This window comes from Myiozetetes cayanensis, unplaced genomic scaffold (assembly GCF_022539395.1).
Source record: "Myiozetetes cayanensis isolate MyiCay16 unplaced genomic scaffold, myiCay2020 scf6-25, whole genome shotgun sequence".
Classification (NCBI taxonomy): domain Eukaryota; kingdom Metazoa; phylum Chordata; class Aves; order Passeriformes; family Tyrannidae; genus Myiozetetes; species Myiozetetes cayanensis.
In genome coordinates, this window is record NW_026087853.1 from 23,198,672 (window position 1) to 23,215,947 (window position 17,276).

Here is a 17,276-nt window from a genome sequence, read left to right on the forward strand (position 1 = left end):
AAGTCAAAGTTTATAACTTTCTGTTAGATTGAACTTGGAGCAAAGAAATGATCATGCCAATACAATGGTTAACAGATGAACTTTTGGGGCAAATTTATATTGTTCATGTGTTCCCAGACATCTTGTTTCAAGCATGTATTTTTACCTTAGAGTTATTGAGACATCTGGTAAGTACTTTGGCTATTTTCTGTGTAACTTCAATTAAAGTATATCTTTGCCAGATGGACAATATTGGTTATTATATACACAAAAGTATGTTTTAAATGCATTTATTCTGAGAATTTTTTTCTTTTTTTTTTTTTTTTTTGTTTTGCACAAAGCTATTAACAACTGTAGAGGAAAAGAGGAAATGCTGCTGTGTTTTTCAAAATGTTTTGGGTGGACACATTATATAAATTCTTCTGATACAGTAAGATTTTTTGGGGACAAAATTGTATGTTTACTAGCCTGCCTAGTACACACAGCAGCATTTATATTGAGTTTTATTGCTATTGATTTGGGTTCTTTTAAATTTATGTAAAAGATAGTTACTATTAAGTAGTTATTTAATTTATGACTCTAGGAAGTTATTGATTTTTAAAGGTAACATTTTAAAGACCAAAAAATTGCTAGGTAATGTTCTTCTGCCTTTATTACAACTGTTTTACAGATCTGCAAGGCTATGGAAAACATTAAGGAATACCAGAAATTCCGCTGAAGGTTAGGAGGGTAACAATGACTAGAAAGATTCTGGAGAGAGAATAAAGCAAACTTTATCACAATAAGAAATTAATTTAGTTCAGTGAAGCAGCTTACCCACCCACTTTGTCAGAGACTTCCTTTTACCTATAAAATATCTTCAGTTGCTAAAAAAAATAGACCTACAGTTTAAGTACATTTCTATCTCTTCTGATTAATGTCAAGATTGGTGCAACAATTTTAAACATATTTGCGGATGTTTGCAAGCTAAATGTTCAATCTTACACTATTTGGAAAACAGTTAAAATCTGGGCCCCAGTTCTAGGATCTTTTTTGCAAAATTATATAATAATCCCTTCTGAGGGTATAAAAAAGTATCTATTCACTGACCAGAGTATCAGCCTTTCAGTTTTCAGAATCTAACACCCTAATTTTGTGTTATTATGAATATATATTCCCTTCTGCTTTAAATCATTGGCATTATTAACACATTAACACCTAATTCTCTGATAGTTTTGGTGTGATTCCAGTGACTTCATTTGAAGCAGGTCTTGATAGAAAAATGTTATTGACTTTGTCATAGGACAAGGTTCTAAACAAGTTAAAATGAAAATGTGGTGCTTATTATTCATGTTCCTGGACATGTGGTTTGTGGAAGAGCTGTTTTGTTCTGATTGGTCTGTAGTAACTAAATTCTGAGGGACAAAGCTTGTCTTCTTTGGCTGAGACCCAGAATAGGTCACCTAGTCTTTCTGTTTTGTCTTAAAAACTCTATTTCCTTTTGTTTCTTATGATTCCCACATCTCCACTGACCTCACTGCCCATTGCCTTCCTCTTGTGGTGAAACAGTTGGATTGTCTCATGCATGGGCAGGTGATAAATGGAGGGATCACAGCCTCCTGTGCACACATGAAATGCACAGACTTTCAGAGGATCCCACCTTCCTTTGAATCAACCTACTCTGAACTAATCAAGTGTTATAGTTCAGCTTTTGAAACTAGTCAGGAAAGTCAGAGGTTCTATTTATTTACTTCTGCTATACCAGGATGTGTCAACTCTTGCACTAATGCAGTCTTGGTGAAACTGTGACAGGTTTTTGTTGTTCATTGCTATATTACTGGACATACTGAGTAAAAGCCACTTTTTTTCATGCAAAGACATGAATACTTCTTGGACAGATTACAGGACTCACAAATAGTGAGCTGTAGTTACAAGCCTTGTGTTGTTCCATGTATGAAAATTATGTGTAATAACACCTATGATATCTTTGGGTTTTACCCAGAATTCAGATACCTACTCTTTATAACCTACAAGATTTTTTGCTGTCCTCATTCCTTGTGATGGAAAATCATTTTCACTGCCCCCAGAACTGTCATCAACCTGAAGTGTTTTTTCAGTGGCTTCAGCAACAGATTTGCAGAATATGAATTTGAAACACTATGGGGTTTGTTCTACAATCTTCTTCATAAACTTATCATACTTTCCCTCACAAGTCATTAAGATTCCCTTCCCACTGCTCTAAGTAAGTGGAAGATTGATTCAAGACCCCACTCCTCTGGTTATAAGAAAGCTTCATCAGATCTCAAGACACATTCTGGTTTTGAGTATTTTTTACTTTTATACCAATTACTTAATGTTACATATCTTTCCTTGGTTTTCATTCTCTTGTAGCCTTTCTTTCGCTAAACTAAACAAGAATAAATTTATCCTAGAGTATGTGCTCCATTTCAGAGGGCATCTTACCAATACTTTGTAATATGTCACACATACTCTTTCTTTAGAGTATACCTTGACTCATGCACCTTCAACTTTGTGTCCACAGACAAGGAAATAGGCAGCAAAGTCTGTCTGACTATGCCAACAGGAAGTTTCTTGCTGACTTTGGTGCAGTCATTTATTCTCAACACCATTGAGTCATTTGTTCTTGGAAGAATAAATCCATTAATTTATTCTGCTTTGATTTTTAGAATTCATAAAAGGCATTCTGAAAAGTAATGGCTTTGGGTCGCAAGAAGTACAGGGTTGAAAAGTAAACCATGTAAAAAGGGTTACCATTTGCCATGCAGGTGAAGCTGTTCTCATTTCTTTCTTGAAGTTCAAACACTCAAGAGTGCAGCTTTCAAAACTCATCCTCTAAGGAATTGCAAATGATCAGGGCTTCTAAGCACCACTTTTTGAAAGCAGACAATTGGCTGAAAGAATTATTTGTAAAGAGAAAAAACTAAATGAGATGTGTCTGGTGACAGCAGAAGATTATAAAAATCTACAGATTTTACATCTTCAAAATCTACAATTATATCTCTCTGATGAGCAGTAGACTAGTGTTTTAGACATGCGAAAGTGATGGCAGTATATTATATTAAAGATGTGGGGGTGATTTCTTGGGAAAGATTATAGTAACTGCTACTACATTTATACCAGTATATGAAAGTTAAATGCTAAAGGAAAAGTTTATAAATTGAAAATATGATGTATGTGTTGTAAGCAAACTCTTACATAAAACATTACTTCAATTGCATTTATGCTGCTATTGTAAATGACATACTTATAAATGACATACATTTATGCTGCTATTGTAAATGACATACTTATATTATAAATGACATACTTATATATAAGCCTGATTGTTTACTATTGCACTGCTATGGAGAGTGTGAAACAAAAGTTGCAAATGTTTGTTTTGCAGAACTGCATGCAACTGCTCAGGGTACAAGGCAGTGAAGCTCCATTGTAGTTTGATTTTTACTAATATACATAAGTATGCATATAAGTCATAATTTTTTTCATTGCAATTTCAGTCTAACTTTTATTTACAGTTTTTCACCTTTGAACAGTACAGGAAGCTACTAGGATATGCATCATTACCTCCAGGACTGGTATGTATAGATACAGAACTTCATGTTCTAATTTAATATGTGTATACTGAATAGTCTCATCTGCTTTCTCTCTTGGAAGAAGCCCAAAATTAAAGAGTCCACTTCAATCAACAGTTTTTCAGAACAGGCTTGTCCCTCAAAAGCATTGATAAAGTATTTAACAAAATAATAAATGCATGAATTTTTATGTCAAATGTCTTCAAAATAATTCCCTACAATGTCATAAAATTTATTAATATGGATAACAGCAGTCAGCATGAAAAACTCTGTATGCAGCTTGTCATTCTTAATTCTTGCAAAATAATGAAAAAGTTGAACATTGTCAATATTTTTTTATTCATGTGATAGCAACTAGTTTGATAGTTCGACCTCAAAGTGTTATTCTGCAAGGCGTAGTGCAACTATAACAAAAATACAGATCTCAGTCTTATTCTATAGACTTTCTAACATAAACATAAGTTATTGATACGAAATTGCTACATCCTTTGAAGTCAATGGCAAAACTCTCTTACATATCAGTGGAGATAGGAATTCATCTCAAGAACATAATTGCTTTAAAAACAAAATACAGGACATAAATACACACAGAAAGGCTTTCATGCTAAGATGTAGCTTGCATGTGTAATCTGCATTTCTGTATGTAGAGCTTTATTCTGCTATTGTACCATTTGGAGAAAAATACTTTTTCTAAGAACTTCTGTTTCCTGAGGTGCAAGAATGTAAATCATAATAAATATCTATTTTTCACAAAAATGGCATCACAACTGTATGAAACTATATTTTCATGGTTATGCTATAAAGGTTTTGGTTATTTCATGTCTCTTTCAAACACTATTACTTCCATTTACATCTGCCTTTCATTGCTGTGAGTGAATGGTCATAGAATTATATTAATTAGTTTAAAGCAAGTTTCCTCTTCCTCTTACTAATTCCACTGAATGTATAGCTGTTTATAGTCTCTCCTATTTTATCTGGTATTTTTCAGCAGGTTTGTCTCATCCTTAGATGTAAATAGAAAGACTGATATTTGTTCTCTAGTGAGTGGAAAGAAGAGAGCTTAAGGTTCTGTAGTACCCCAGTACCATTCTGGCCCAGGGTGGGGGGGGAAATATGCCGAAAACTTGTAAGTATGCAATGACTGGTCTATAAATCTGTTTGATGCTTATAACAGACACAACAACCATCCAACACCCCTGATATTTTTGATGTAGTACTGTTACCACAGAGGCATTTTTGACCCTAAGGTAGCCACGGTAGTGAGGGAAAAAAAAGACTGAGAGGGGTTCTGGTCTAAACTAGGCAGAATGTTTCTAGGTAGCTCAACAGACCTCATATCAAGGCAACATTTATTGTTAAAAGAGAGATGCATACATTAACACCATGCTGCTGCTGGCCTCAGATCATGATGAAAGGTTCTTATCTCACTGGAAAAGTAGATTTGATAATAACATAGTTTCCTCCAAAGGCAGTAAGGCTAGTGTTTGCCACTACCCTTCTAACTTTCCATTAGTCCTTTTCTTGACCATTCAAGAGTCCCTGCTCATACTGTTCTATTTTAAGTAAGTTTATTCTCACTATTGTTTTTTCCTTTCCATTGGTTTCTTTGAATTTCAGCAAATGTACCCATTATATTGTATTTTAGTCCTGGGACTTTTTTCAACCACGACAGAATTTGGGGATGTTAAGCAGAAGCAATAAATGTGTAACATGATCATTAAATTTAATCCCTCTGAATTTTCTCTAATGACTTCAGTATTTTAATACTATTTTTTGTTACAAACAAAGGTATTTTGAAATGCTGTGCCATGATGTAAAGTAAAGCAGTGAGTATCTCCATACCTATGGCTGAAATGTACCATCAGCTTTTAAATAAATGAAATTAATTCATCCTTGCAGTGAATACAGACATTTCTCTGTATGCCACTCATTCCCACATAAACCATTCTAATATTGATATTTATCTAGGTGAACTTTACTTCTACTTGTGCAATTTGCTTAAGTACTGTTGGATTATTTTAACTTCTTACATTTATTTTTAAGTTAGTATGTTAGTGTTATGTGCTTAATGCTCAGTTCAGAGATTTTACTTTTTCCAGTCCTGCATAACTGCATCTGTATTTGTGTTATTATTCAGACTCCACCCGAAGATAACAAGAGGGCATTCTTTTTCCATGCTTTTGTAAAAATTTGGTACCATATTTTTCCTTCCAGATGAAAAGAGAATTCATGGACAGTTCTGTGACATTTTGTCTTTTTTGAAATCTGGTTTATGGCTATTGTCGTATTGTCCTCATGAACTGTCAGCATCTATTCAAGGGCTAAAGTTGTTTAGCAATAGAATACCGCTGCATTACTGTAATCTTGCCGTTTGCATTGTATCATTCTGTTTCATAAGCTGATGTAGGGTAAGTCTTACTCCTTTAATTTTTAACTGTCATTTTAACTTTCTTAGGCATTTGCAGTTGCTGGCTTGGGATCTGGGTTGACAGAGGCAGTTGTGGTTAACCCCTTTGAAGTAGTAAAGGTTACCTTACAGGCCAATCAGAATGCCTTCAAAGAGGTATGGAAATTGCTTCATTCTCCTTTTTCTGCATAATGCACTTCAAGGTTCATATTTAGAATTTCTATAATATATTGGGTTAATGCAAATGGTGTTCCCACAAGCTTAACAGAAATGGAAAGAGATTCAATAGATGATGCATTCAGATATGCAGAGATGCACACAGTATTGTCAGAGGCGTCAGCATCTCCACTGTAAATGTTCTGTGCCTGAAGTGCACCTTCATCCCTCCAGAGCAGCCAGCAACCCTGCACTGTGAGGAATGGTAATGCAGAAGTACAAACCTGAGCCCCTTGTAGAAAGTGCATTTACCCCAGCAAGGTCCAGACTTCAAGTGACCACTGAAGGTTAGAGCAAAACACCATGGCCCTGTGTCCTATCCAGATTCCACCTGGTGTATTTTATGCTATATTTCTTGGAGGAAAATATTTATAAGACTTAGCATTTATTAGAACAAACTGGAAAATTGTTATACATAAAGAACATTGCTAATTTAAATTTTTGCTTCATTTCAGTTTTATTATTCAAATACTATTTTTCCAAAGAAGTCAGCATGCAAAACTAACTTTGTCCATGGTTCTGGGTATTGCTGAAAGGGGAAAAAGTTTAAACTGGAAAACAGTGATTCATCAAAATCATGTGTTCCCAGGAAAGCACCAGCTTCTAATGTTCCAGGCTAAAGTGAAGGAAGGCAGGAACACAGTTTCCTCTTTCTTTTCTCAGTGAATAAGACTAACAATTGTCATATCAGCTTTTGCAAAATCGTTTGACAAGTCAGCTGTACCATGGTAGAGGAGCCAAATCACATAAGCATGTCATAAAATGGTTGGCTGAGTACCTGGTGAGGCATTATTTTTGCATATTCTACTATTAAGTTTTGACTGAGTTAATACTTACATGCCTTCTAGCACTCATCTGCATAAATTGAACCCTTTCAGGGAATGCACAGTAAAGAGATTTATCACTTGGCCATTTACATAATCTGTTTAGGCCAAGCTCCTCAGGTACACTCTGGAAAAATACAACCACTGATTTCCACATGTCATAGTCTAGCTGGTACTTACTCACTTCCAGAGTATGCTCTTCCAGAATAATTCTTAAAGTGTTTGGTAAACTTCTGTTCTATTCACAATGCATGTGAAAGAGATGTTTGTTTGCTGCATGTCTCCAGTCTAGGCAGTTTTTAACCTTAGGCAGTAAAGCCACTGAAGCAGATAGGTAAAGTATAGGATAAAAAGTTTAGGATCCTGTAAGGAGAGAAAGTGGGAAAAAGCAATGTGTGAGAGGATCTCTCTCTCAGGAAGGTGATATGATAAAAATTATGAACTACTACTACTCCAGTAGTGGTAAACTAAGCATATATTCTGGATCTTTCTGCCTCACAGTTGTGAAGATGTAATTGACCTATCTTTAGGTCTATAAAACCTCTACTTTTGAGTATAAAAACACCAGTATTATATTTTGAGCAAACTATTCCCTTTAAAGTTGCAAAAGACCTATATATCCTTTCACTTCATACATTTTAATTTTCTTCTCTTCTGCAAAATCCATAACAAAGTCTGGGGTTGGGGTTAGAGTTTTAGTTAGTAAATATTATGCAATTACTTACTTTAGTTACAGTATCCCTTGGTGACTTTCCAAATACTCCAATAATCACCTTGTAGCTGTCTAAAAGCATTCTGAGTTCTTTTGTTTTAGGTGAATATTTTTTAATTTAATTTAAATGCAAATTTTCACAAAATCCAAATATTAGTATATTATCATACAAATAATATTGTGAAAGAATGCTATTCAGACTCCACTAGGAACCTAGTTTACATCTAAAATATAAACTATTTGCCCTAGTGAAAAAATCCAAGGGAAATTAAGTTCTGAAATCACAATGATAGTTTAATCATAGACATTATAATTTTTAATATGTCTTTCTAAAAGTGCTAGAATTTCAAAATTTACTGTGAATTAAAAAAAGCTCCAGTGACTTTATTACCACAGTCTCAAGTTCTCATTAAGAATGTGTTGAAGAACATTCCATGCTAAAGCATGTAAACTCAAGCCTGTTGGAAGAAGCATGTCCAGAGGTTATACTGTACAGTGTAAGGCAATGGTACACACATTTCATTACCATGCACTGTTTTTCTAAAAGGTTAAAGTAAAGTGTGTACCTATCCCTTTGTGGAGCTTTCATACTACATGATGAAACCTAATGCAGTTCACATATTTCTTTGACTATTGTATTGAAATAATAAATATTTCTTGTTTAAAAGGAACAAGGAAGAGTATGAACACATAGACTCACACCCATACTCCTGCACACCCCCAAAGCAAATATTCACACCCTTTGGTGACAGCTGAATTGTTCTGTGCTACCAGATCATCTTTCGAGGGTTGATAGATTTAAAGATGAAGGCCACTATAAATCACATATCAGCATTTCTGTAATGTGGATTGCTACGGGTAAAAATAGTTGTGCCTTTTTGTTAAATTAAATTGCAAAAAGGCCCAATACCTCGTTGTTTGGTTTTCCTTTTTTTTTTTTTTCCTTTTTCTCTGTAGCCCTGCATGATTCACTGGCTATAGAAACTGGTGTGATGATTAAAATCTTCTCACCTGACTTAAGAGTTGTGATTAATTAAACAAATACAAGTTTCTTCTTTATGATGAGAAGAATGTGGCTCCAGATTCCATTGACTAGGTCTGTACTGAGTAAAAGTCAACAGTTGTGTGAAGTGAATTAACTCCATATGTTTATACAATAAATTTCTCCATCTAAGGTCCTCCCATCATCGATGATGAACCACAGCCCTTCTATGGTTTGATCACCTGACATGAGGATGCCTACTTTGTAACAGTGAAGTGCTGTCTAAGAAAGCCCTCTTTGTTACTAAAGGACTGAAAAGGGAAGTCATATGTAGACATTGCAGGTCTCTCCATTTGGACTAATGAACCCCATCTCAGGTGTTCATCAACTGACAGGCTTCCCCTCTGAGTCATTAGCAAATTCGTATTCATGATAAGGGATACCAAGGGATACCTTACTATTGAAGGTTGCTGTATTTAGCTTAAATCACTTTAAACAGCACCACTAGTTATTTTTTAAAATCTAATCTCCATTATTTGTGCATGAGAAAGGATGTTATTGCTAGTATCTGGACAATTTTCTATGTTGAGTATAACAGATTCTGACTTGAATCCTTGGGAGTAGTTAAAAGGTAAATTATAGTAAAATGTTAATGTTCTACATTAACTATGTTAACATTAGCTAGGATAACATTAGCTATGAAATATGAAAAACTAGAGTGAAATAGTATTAAAGACTAAACTTGTGACTAAATAAGCAGCTATATGCTGTGTCAGATATAATAGGCATCATTTGGCCGATGCTGTTGATTCTACCACAGTGATATTTTGAAATGGAAAGCTATTAAACAAATAAATTTATTGAAATTAGCAGTGTTCACAGCGTTGCAGTCAAAGTTTTTCTATATTTTCATGTTTGAACCTCCTAGTGGAAGTTACATTTTGCCTTTCTAATTATATATTTGGTTACCGGGAGCTGGCTTTATGCTTTGGAGAAAGCAATTTTGAAGAAACGATTTCTGTGCCTTTTGGGTATTATTTTCAAAATGGGATTTCTAAAGGCAGCTTCCTAAATCTGTACCTTAGAATTATAATGGGTGCTCTGATTTTCAAAACCTAAGTACAGTTTTAAGTCAAATAATTCATTAGAAGGGCAAAACAGGTTTTCCAGTTGGATGCTTAGGAAAAGTTACAAACAAACAAACAAACAAATCTTCTTTTCAATATTTCCAAGATTTAAAAATGAGCTGTGTACCCAATAACCCCTTAAAAAGTCAGTGTCTTAAAGCAATGGTTTGCATCCTGAAGAGTATGAAGCATCTCAGAGGATCATGAAGAATTCCCAGATAATATATATGGATTTTGTCACCCTTTCAACCCTATTCATAACATTGAATCTGGAACTGCCAAACTGATCTTCAACACAAATATTTTATAGCCTCCCTTGCTGCTCCAATTTGTGGCTCTTAAGGACTTTCTTCTGTAGCCATAATGGCTAAAAAAATTCCAGTTCTAATTCTATCACTTTTATCACTCTCTCATCATATTCCTGGCCATTGATTTTACTAGAGAAGCTTTTTATCTTCTTGTTGTCCAGAATAATTGTTATATACCTCAACTGTGTAAGGGTTTCATCTGTTGTAATCTTAACAACACAGCATCAATGATAAACAAAAAAACCCTATTGCAAAATTCACACAAAGCTACATGTTGCTCTATGTATTTTTTGAATTATTATTTAAATACCTTTTTTGTTTTCAGGATCCTTAGTCTTTTACAGTACTCAAGTCATACTTTCTTCTTGTTTTGCAATCAGAAAAATGAGTAATCTTTTTTTTATTAAAGTTGTGAGTTTTATGTGGTCACAGGAAAGAAAAAGTATCTAATATGGTGAGACAAGATAAAATTACAAGAATTGGCAACATTGTGCCAACAAGATGGAAATGCTGCTATGTTTACTGTCTTCTTTTTGTAAAGATGATCTCTTCTGTCTTTTCTTAACTTGTGTAGCAACCATCTAGCTTTGTTCAAGCTCGGCAGATCATTAAAACCGATGGTCTGGGCTTCCAAGGTCTCAACAAAGGTCTTACAGCAACGCTGGGCCGTCATGGAGTTTTTAACATGGTTTACTTCGGGTTCTACTTCAATATGAAAAACATTCTTCCTGTTAATAAAGTAAGTTCTTCATACAAAGCAATAGACAATCAGATAAGAGGCTTGGCGTTTTAATTAACACTGTATTTTTCTGTGTAAAGCTGTGGTATTTAGTAATAAATAGTGACTAACCTAGCTTTGTTTTGCAGAAATCTATAGCATTTTAATGGAAGCAAATGAAGGTCTTGTACTTCTCACTTTTTAAGAAAAGCTGAGTATAGTCATGTTGGAATTATCATTTTTATGAATTTCCCTTTGTACCATGAGACCAATGTGAAAAGGCAGCAATTGAAGTAGAGGCATGTTATGGTTGAGTACGTATGCACTTTTTTGTGGCAAACTGGATTAGAAGGGGAAAATCAGTTTCTAGAAGTTCTTTCAGTATTCAAAAAGAGGCTAAGCTTGAGAAAATTGCAGAGCTGCAGTAGGTAGGTGATTCTGGCTGGGTAAAGGGCTTTTTTACTCAAAAGAGAGTTCAACCTTGTGCTGACAGATGAGTGGGAAGATTATTCCATACGGGAGAGAGACAGGCCAAAACAGGACATACAGGGTCATGCACAGGGACTTTATGTAATTTATAAGTCTAAAAATAAGAATTGCTATAGCTTTGATTTAGTTTAAAACAACTTTGATAGTCCTATATTTCTTTAAATAACAAAAAAAATACTTCCCTATACAATAAAGGGAAAATTTACTAATGAAAATGTGGTAGTATCAGCAACTTTCTAAATTACTCTATTTGCAACACCTAATGGTTTATTAATGATTTCAGTACATTAATTACTGAAATGTGTTTTCACTAATGTGATTTTTGGATGATGACAGTTAAACAGTCACAGGTATAATATGCAGTGATATACATATAAGAAGCTGCAATTTAGATCAAAAGGGATCAGTTTCTATTCCCAGATGAAGTAACACCTCTTTTTTTCTGCACTTCTGAGTAGCCTGGTATTTTTGTTGGCAACATTGTGTAAATGGAGAAAAGCTCCACTTCTTAGTTTCAGATCATTACAGCAAACTGAATTGTTCAAGACCAGCTGACCCACAAGTTTCTACAAGTTTCTTTTAGAGTATTTAAACATACTTTGCAGTGTACTTAAATCACACATTCTAAAAGCTCAAGGCACAAGCATAGCTTGATACTAAGATAGCAGTAAACACGTTTGTGTTGATCAAGCAATGAAAAATTATAATCACTATTGCAGAAGATTCTGAATAATATGCAGGTAATGACAAAGATTTATGTGCAACTCGTATGGGAATCCTGAAATGTCCTTCCATAACAATTGAAGAATAGTAGCAGTATTTGGCCTAAGTATGCTTTTCTAGCCTTTCAGATTTAAAAAAATAAGAAACAATTATTACATTATTAGAAAGATTCAGAGCTTTATGATCTAAAAGAAATTAACACTTCATACAGATTTTGTATCATGTAGAAAAATTTTAACAATACAACGTAGGTTTAAATACATGTAGAAAACAAAAAAGAAATTACTTCAGTGTTCTCAGGCAGTGGCCCAGATGTCCTCAAATACTAGCAAAAACAAAAGGCAATTTAATCCATGTGGGATTAGATTGCATTAGCTGCAGATAAGTGCAGAGGTTTGCCATGTGCTTGACCAATGCAAAGTGGTTTGTATAGCAGTTTGCACAGTGGCCACGTCTGTGCTAGTTAATTCAGCAGCATCACTGAAAGATGGTCATCTGTACTGATAAATGTTCCCTGGCACAGCTTTGGCCCTGGCCAGCCAACACGGTTCTTGGGTGTGGCTTAGGAGCTAGTGCAGACAAGGAACCATTCCTACTAGGCTGGTTTCATGCAGCCAGTATGTTTTGAATGGTAATAGCTTTTAATAGTGCTAAAAAAATTAATAGGACTCTCTTGGCCAGCTAGCATCAGTGCCATAGACAGTTCTGTACAGATAAATATAGCAAATAATTCTGATAAAACTCTCATTAAAATCAGATCAAATCTTACCCTGAATTTAAGAGGATATAGATCAGGCCTCATCTGGCTTGTTCTAGCCAACATTATATTCAGCTGTTCAAATACATTGAATTTCACTTCAGTGCCTGGTAGTATTCAACAATAATTTGTGATCTGTAACTTAAACCTCTTCTTTCGGTGGACAGGTACTAGAGGCTGAGTTATCAAACCTCTACAAGGAATTTGGTAGAAACTGGATTGCAGTTAGTCTGAAAAATATTAAACAGTTGTAACTTCTCAAGATTTCTCACATACTTAATTTCATTACACTTGATTTCATTTCCTTATCTATATTTTACCAGATAAGAAAGTCTGAAAGCCAGTCTTGCAATATTGAAAAATACATTAAAATTATGAAATAAGAATACCACTTGTGAAATAATTTTGACTCTTGACTATGTACTTGCTGTTTACCATCTGTAACCTTAAGTGGAAAATGTAAGGAAATGTAAAATGAGCATTTTAGTTGTCAGCAGTTCTAAACTGTGCATTAAATTTGCATCCTGATTAGGGATGTTTGCAGCTTATTTTGCCAAAAACAATAAACCTTGTATGTTTAATGGTCAAGTGATATAAAGTACATGTATGGGTTGTAAATGTCCATAATGAATAATTTTTCATACATTCAGTCTATTCTGCTAGACAGACAATTTACAGCCAACCTTGTTCTCTGTTAACTGAAATTGGAATAAGCCAAATTTCTTTCAATTGCCACTAATGTATCAACCATAAAGCTTTAACAGCTATGCATCTCCCCTAGCAATGAAATTTGTCTGCAAATTTATATTGTCTCACTCAGTTTTATGGCACCTGCTTTTATAGCACATTTTATAGGCATCCAGCAGCTTTTGCTTTTCAATTTTTTATCATAATTAGATTTGATGGTAAACACTGATTTCATTAAAACCTTTGCTCACTGCCACCTCCAAGTGGCTGTCACATTTCTTAACAATATGAAATTTCCTCACTGCCTGTTAAAAGCCCCCTTTGAAACCTGGCAAACTACAAAACTCATTTGAAGTTGGGCACTGCCTGCCCCAGCTGTTACAATGTGATACCTCCTGATACAAGGACTGCTGCATCAGACCACGAGAACTGTGTGGTGTGTTATTTTGCAAAAGAAAGGATCTCTAAACTTCTATAAGCAAAGAAGAAGAAATGGGAAACCAAAATGGGCTGTTCAGATTGATGATTAAAATAGTAGACAACAATTTCATTTTAGTTGTTTTCAGATATATGCAAACGTAGAGGTTCTGTGTAGGAACAGAGAGGGAAAAGTGCATTTAGTGCTACAGACTTGAGGAAATAGTAAGACAAGGTGATTTAGATGAAGACTGAATCAGAATGGGTCATTAAATAATCTCAGAGCTACCATCCAAGTTCAGGTTTCAGGATGACCTGGGAATTAAAAAAAAATTAAGGTGGCAGTTCTGTATCCAGTATGACATCACAAGTCACCCATTGATCAGTATCCTTCACTGTGAGGTGTCCTGTGGCTGTTGAAATGACAGCCCCTACTGTTTAAAGACTTCAGCCCAGGTCATCATCACCAAAACATGTCGGCACCCAAGGGGTACAGTGTGTTGCTATCTCAGCTATGCCTGCACTGTGGTATTTCTGTAGGCAAGACAGATACGAAGTAGAAAGAGAGGAATCTTCAGTTAAATATATTAAGAAAAGACACTAATTTCTTCTGTTTTCCTACAGAAATTACCATAATGCTTAAACTGATAACAAGGTTCAACCATAATTGGCAGAGAGTCAAGCTTAAAATAGCTACATTTTTATAATACATACAAATAATCATGTCAAAGGAGGAGAGATCCTTATGAGTGCCCCAATTGAGGGAAATTTTCAGTGGGAACTTACTCCTTATTAAACACTGAATTCCATGGGGAAAAGCCCATGTAAGCCTTAGTCTGGACTTGCACCTTTCCAGACATCAATATCAGTCAATCACAAGGGCTGATAGAATATCAAACTTCTTTAGGTCTGGTATTCATGGGGCTACTCACCTTTTTTTCCGTTTCTTAAATTATTGTATAACTGAGACTGAAGATGGGTAGTACTGACAAAGGTACCAGATGTAGAGGTAATCAGTAAGACATCCATTTCTCAGTGCCCTTTTCTGCATAGTTAGCCTCTAAATGATGCCATGAAAAGCTGAGCTGCTTGTAACTGCAACATTTTATGAACATCTGATCATCTGCAGAGTGACTCAACAGGGGAGAGCTGCTTCAAGTTTACTATGTAAATACATAAAATGAACAGAAGTCCACTTATTAACTGTGGTCAAGTCTTGATTAAGTCACAAACAAAAAGGGTGAATATTCTTTAAAAAAATCAAAGCCTGATATTATCACAACAATGATGAGATTCACTTTCATCTTTTCTTTTTCACCTTTTCTGGAGACTTGCAATGAGTCTACATAGTGCTGATTTATTCTGGGAATTTGCACACCTCCAAAACATCTTATCTGTACCAGCCTCTAACTCTCAGAGTAGAATTTGACAGCCTTTCTTCCCAGCTCTTTTCTAGGCTTCAGCAGGAAAACCTGGACCCTGTCTCTCCTCTGGCTTCCAGCTCAGTGTCTGTGCTTAAAAGCAACTCATTCGAGTTTTTCGTCTGTTCCATGTTGCTTTCCTGAGAGCTCTCTCTCACCTTTCTTTAGATATACCTTTTCTCCTCTCTCTTGAAAGCTCCTCTTCCCCAGACCTGTGTGTTCCTTTCTTCCATTGTCTGTTGCCACAGGAAGCTCCTTTTAGGGATTAAAACCAATTATCAGGCTGACTAAAGCAGTTCCTTACAGCCTGTTTTGCTGCCAAATGCTTAATTATAGTCAGTGTGGCCTGGGTCAGGTCTTGTGGCATCTCTTAATTTCCCGTAGGAGTTCCTATGCTATTACACTTTACATTAGCCAAAAGGGACAGCAAGCAACACTATTCCATGCTCCTGGCTCATCTTCCTCTTCAGTTCCGTAACTCCAGGCTACACCAGGCAGAACCAGAGTTGGACAAATCAAAGCCTTGACTTTTAAAGTCTCCCTTGTCAATCCCACCTCCACAGGGAGGTGGAATTTGCAGCATATAGTGCAAAGGCTCTCAGCTCCAGTCCTGGCTTCTCTGCTGACCCTTTATGTGATCTTGAGCAAGTGTTTTTAAATTTAGTGGTCATTTCAAATGACTTTTGCCACTTTTGTGCCAAGTGTAACCCATTTACAAAGCTAATGTTGTGGTTAATATTTTCAAAGAAGTTAAAGAAACTTAATGCAACTATTACACTCTACATATTAGGTTTGGGCTAACTTCAGTAGACTGCTTTGTAATTGCCAGCTTCAAACATCATACTATTATTATATTATGCATTATTCATGTGATTTCTTGGGAATTGGTATTCTCCTTATCCAGCAAGCATTAGTCTTCTATAGTGAATTTATCTATAAGGTAGTCAGAAGTACTAAAACATATTTATGAAAGAATTCTTTCTCATAAAATATGTACCTCTAGCAACTGAGGAAAAAAAAAAAGAAAAAAGTGAAAAAGTGTTAAGACATTGAATAACTGAAGCAAAAACTTCTAGAAGTAGCTTCAGTTAGGCAAATTAATATTTACTGATCTTTTGGTTTTATTGATTTTTTCATTAAAAATAATGTTTAATTTTAAGTTTCTTTGTGGCATATTCTGCCACTATTACTCAGACTGAAAAGGGCCTCTGTTTTTTACAAGAGTTAAAAATGGACTTGGAGCTGTTCCTTCGAAGGTACCTACTTCTCTTCACTGCATATGTGAGTGTGGTGTCCTGCCTTTGAATCTCTGGATTGCAGCTAAAATGGGTGGCTAAATCTATAAAAATGTATCTAGTGTGGTGAGTCATTATCTAATATAAAAATATTTTTCAGTTATTCTGAAAAAATTACAGTAATTGAGTTGCAAGCAAACATGCCTTTGCCAAAGGCATGTTATTTCATTGCTGCATTAATATCTGTGCTGTTACTGAATTAAATAACCTTCCCTCAGTAGGGATGAAGATAGTTGGGAAACTTTTGACTGAGATCAAAGATTTAAACAAAGGTTTTCACAAAGTGCCCAGCAAATAAACAAGAGAATGAAGTAGCCGGTAGAGTTTCCATTCTATATGATCTGCTCATACTACATAAAAAATTGGCTTTGCTTAAAAACAAAATTCATGTATGTTTTTTCCTCCATTTCTGCCATTTATGAAAGCAAGAACAGCATGTCAGAATCTTTTTTCCTAATGAACAACATACCAAACATATAATATTTGATCATTGAGCTGCATAGCGCAGAAGTTGGTGACAGTAGTGTGATGATAACTGCCTCAGCCAGCCAGTTGCAGCATTAGGACTAGACAGATACCTTATTCTTAAGTCTCCTTCCATAGCATTCTAGACTGTTAGGAATATTTTGGCATTGTCCATAG

The 17,276-nt window shown here is 35.2% G+C and overlaps 1 protein-coding gene across 1 annotated transcript in view; it reads left to right on the forward strand.

Annotated features, from left to right (window-relative positions):
- The window catches only part of SLC25A21 (solute carrier family 25 member 21), a 236,484-nt gene that overhangs the window by 213,557 nt on the left and 5,651 nt on the right, over nucleotides 1-17,276 (forward strand). Inside the window, 3 exon segments of the mRNA XM_050335786.1 lie at nucleotides 3,495-3,554; nucleotides 6,007-6,114; nucleotides 10,702-10,866. Of these exon segments, the coding sequence (XP_050191743.1) occupies nucleotides 3,495-3,554; nucleotides 6,007-6,114; nucleotides 10,702-10,866 (333 nt within the window).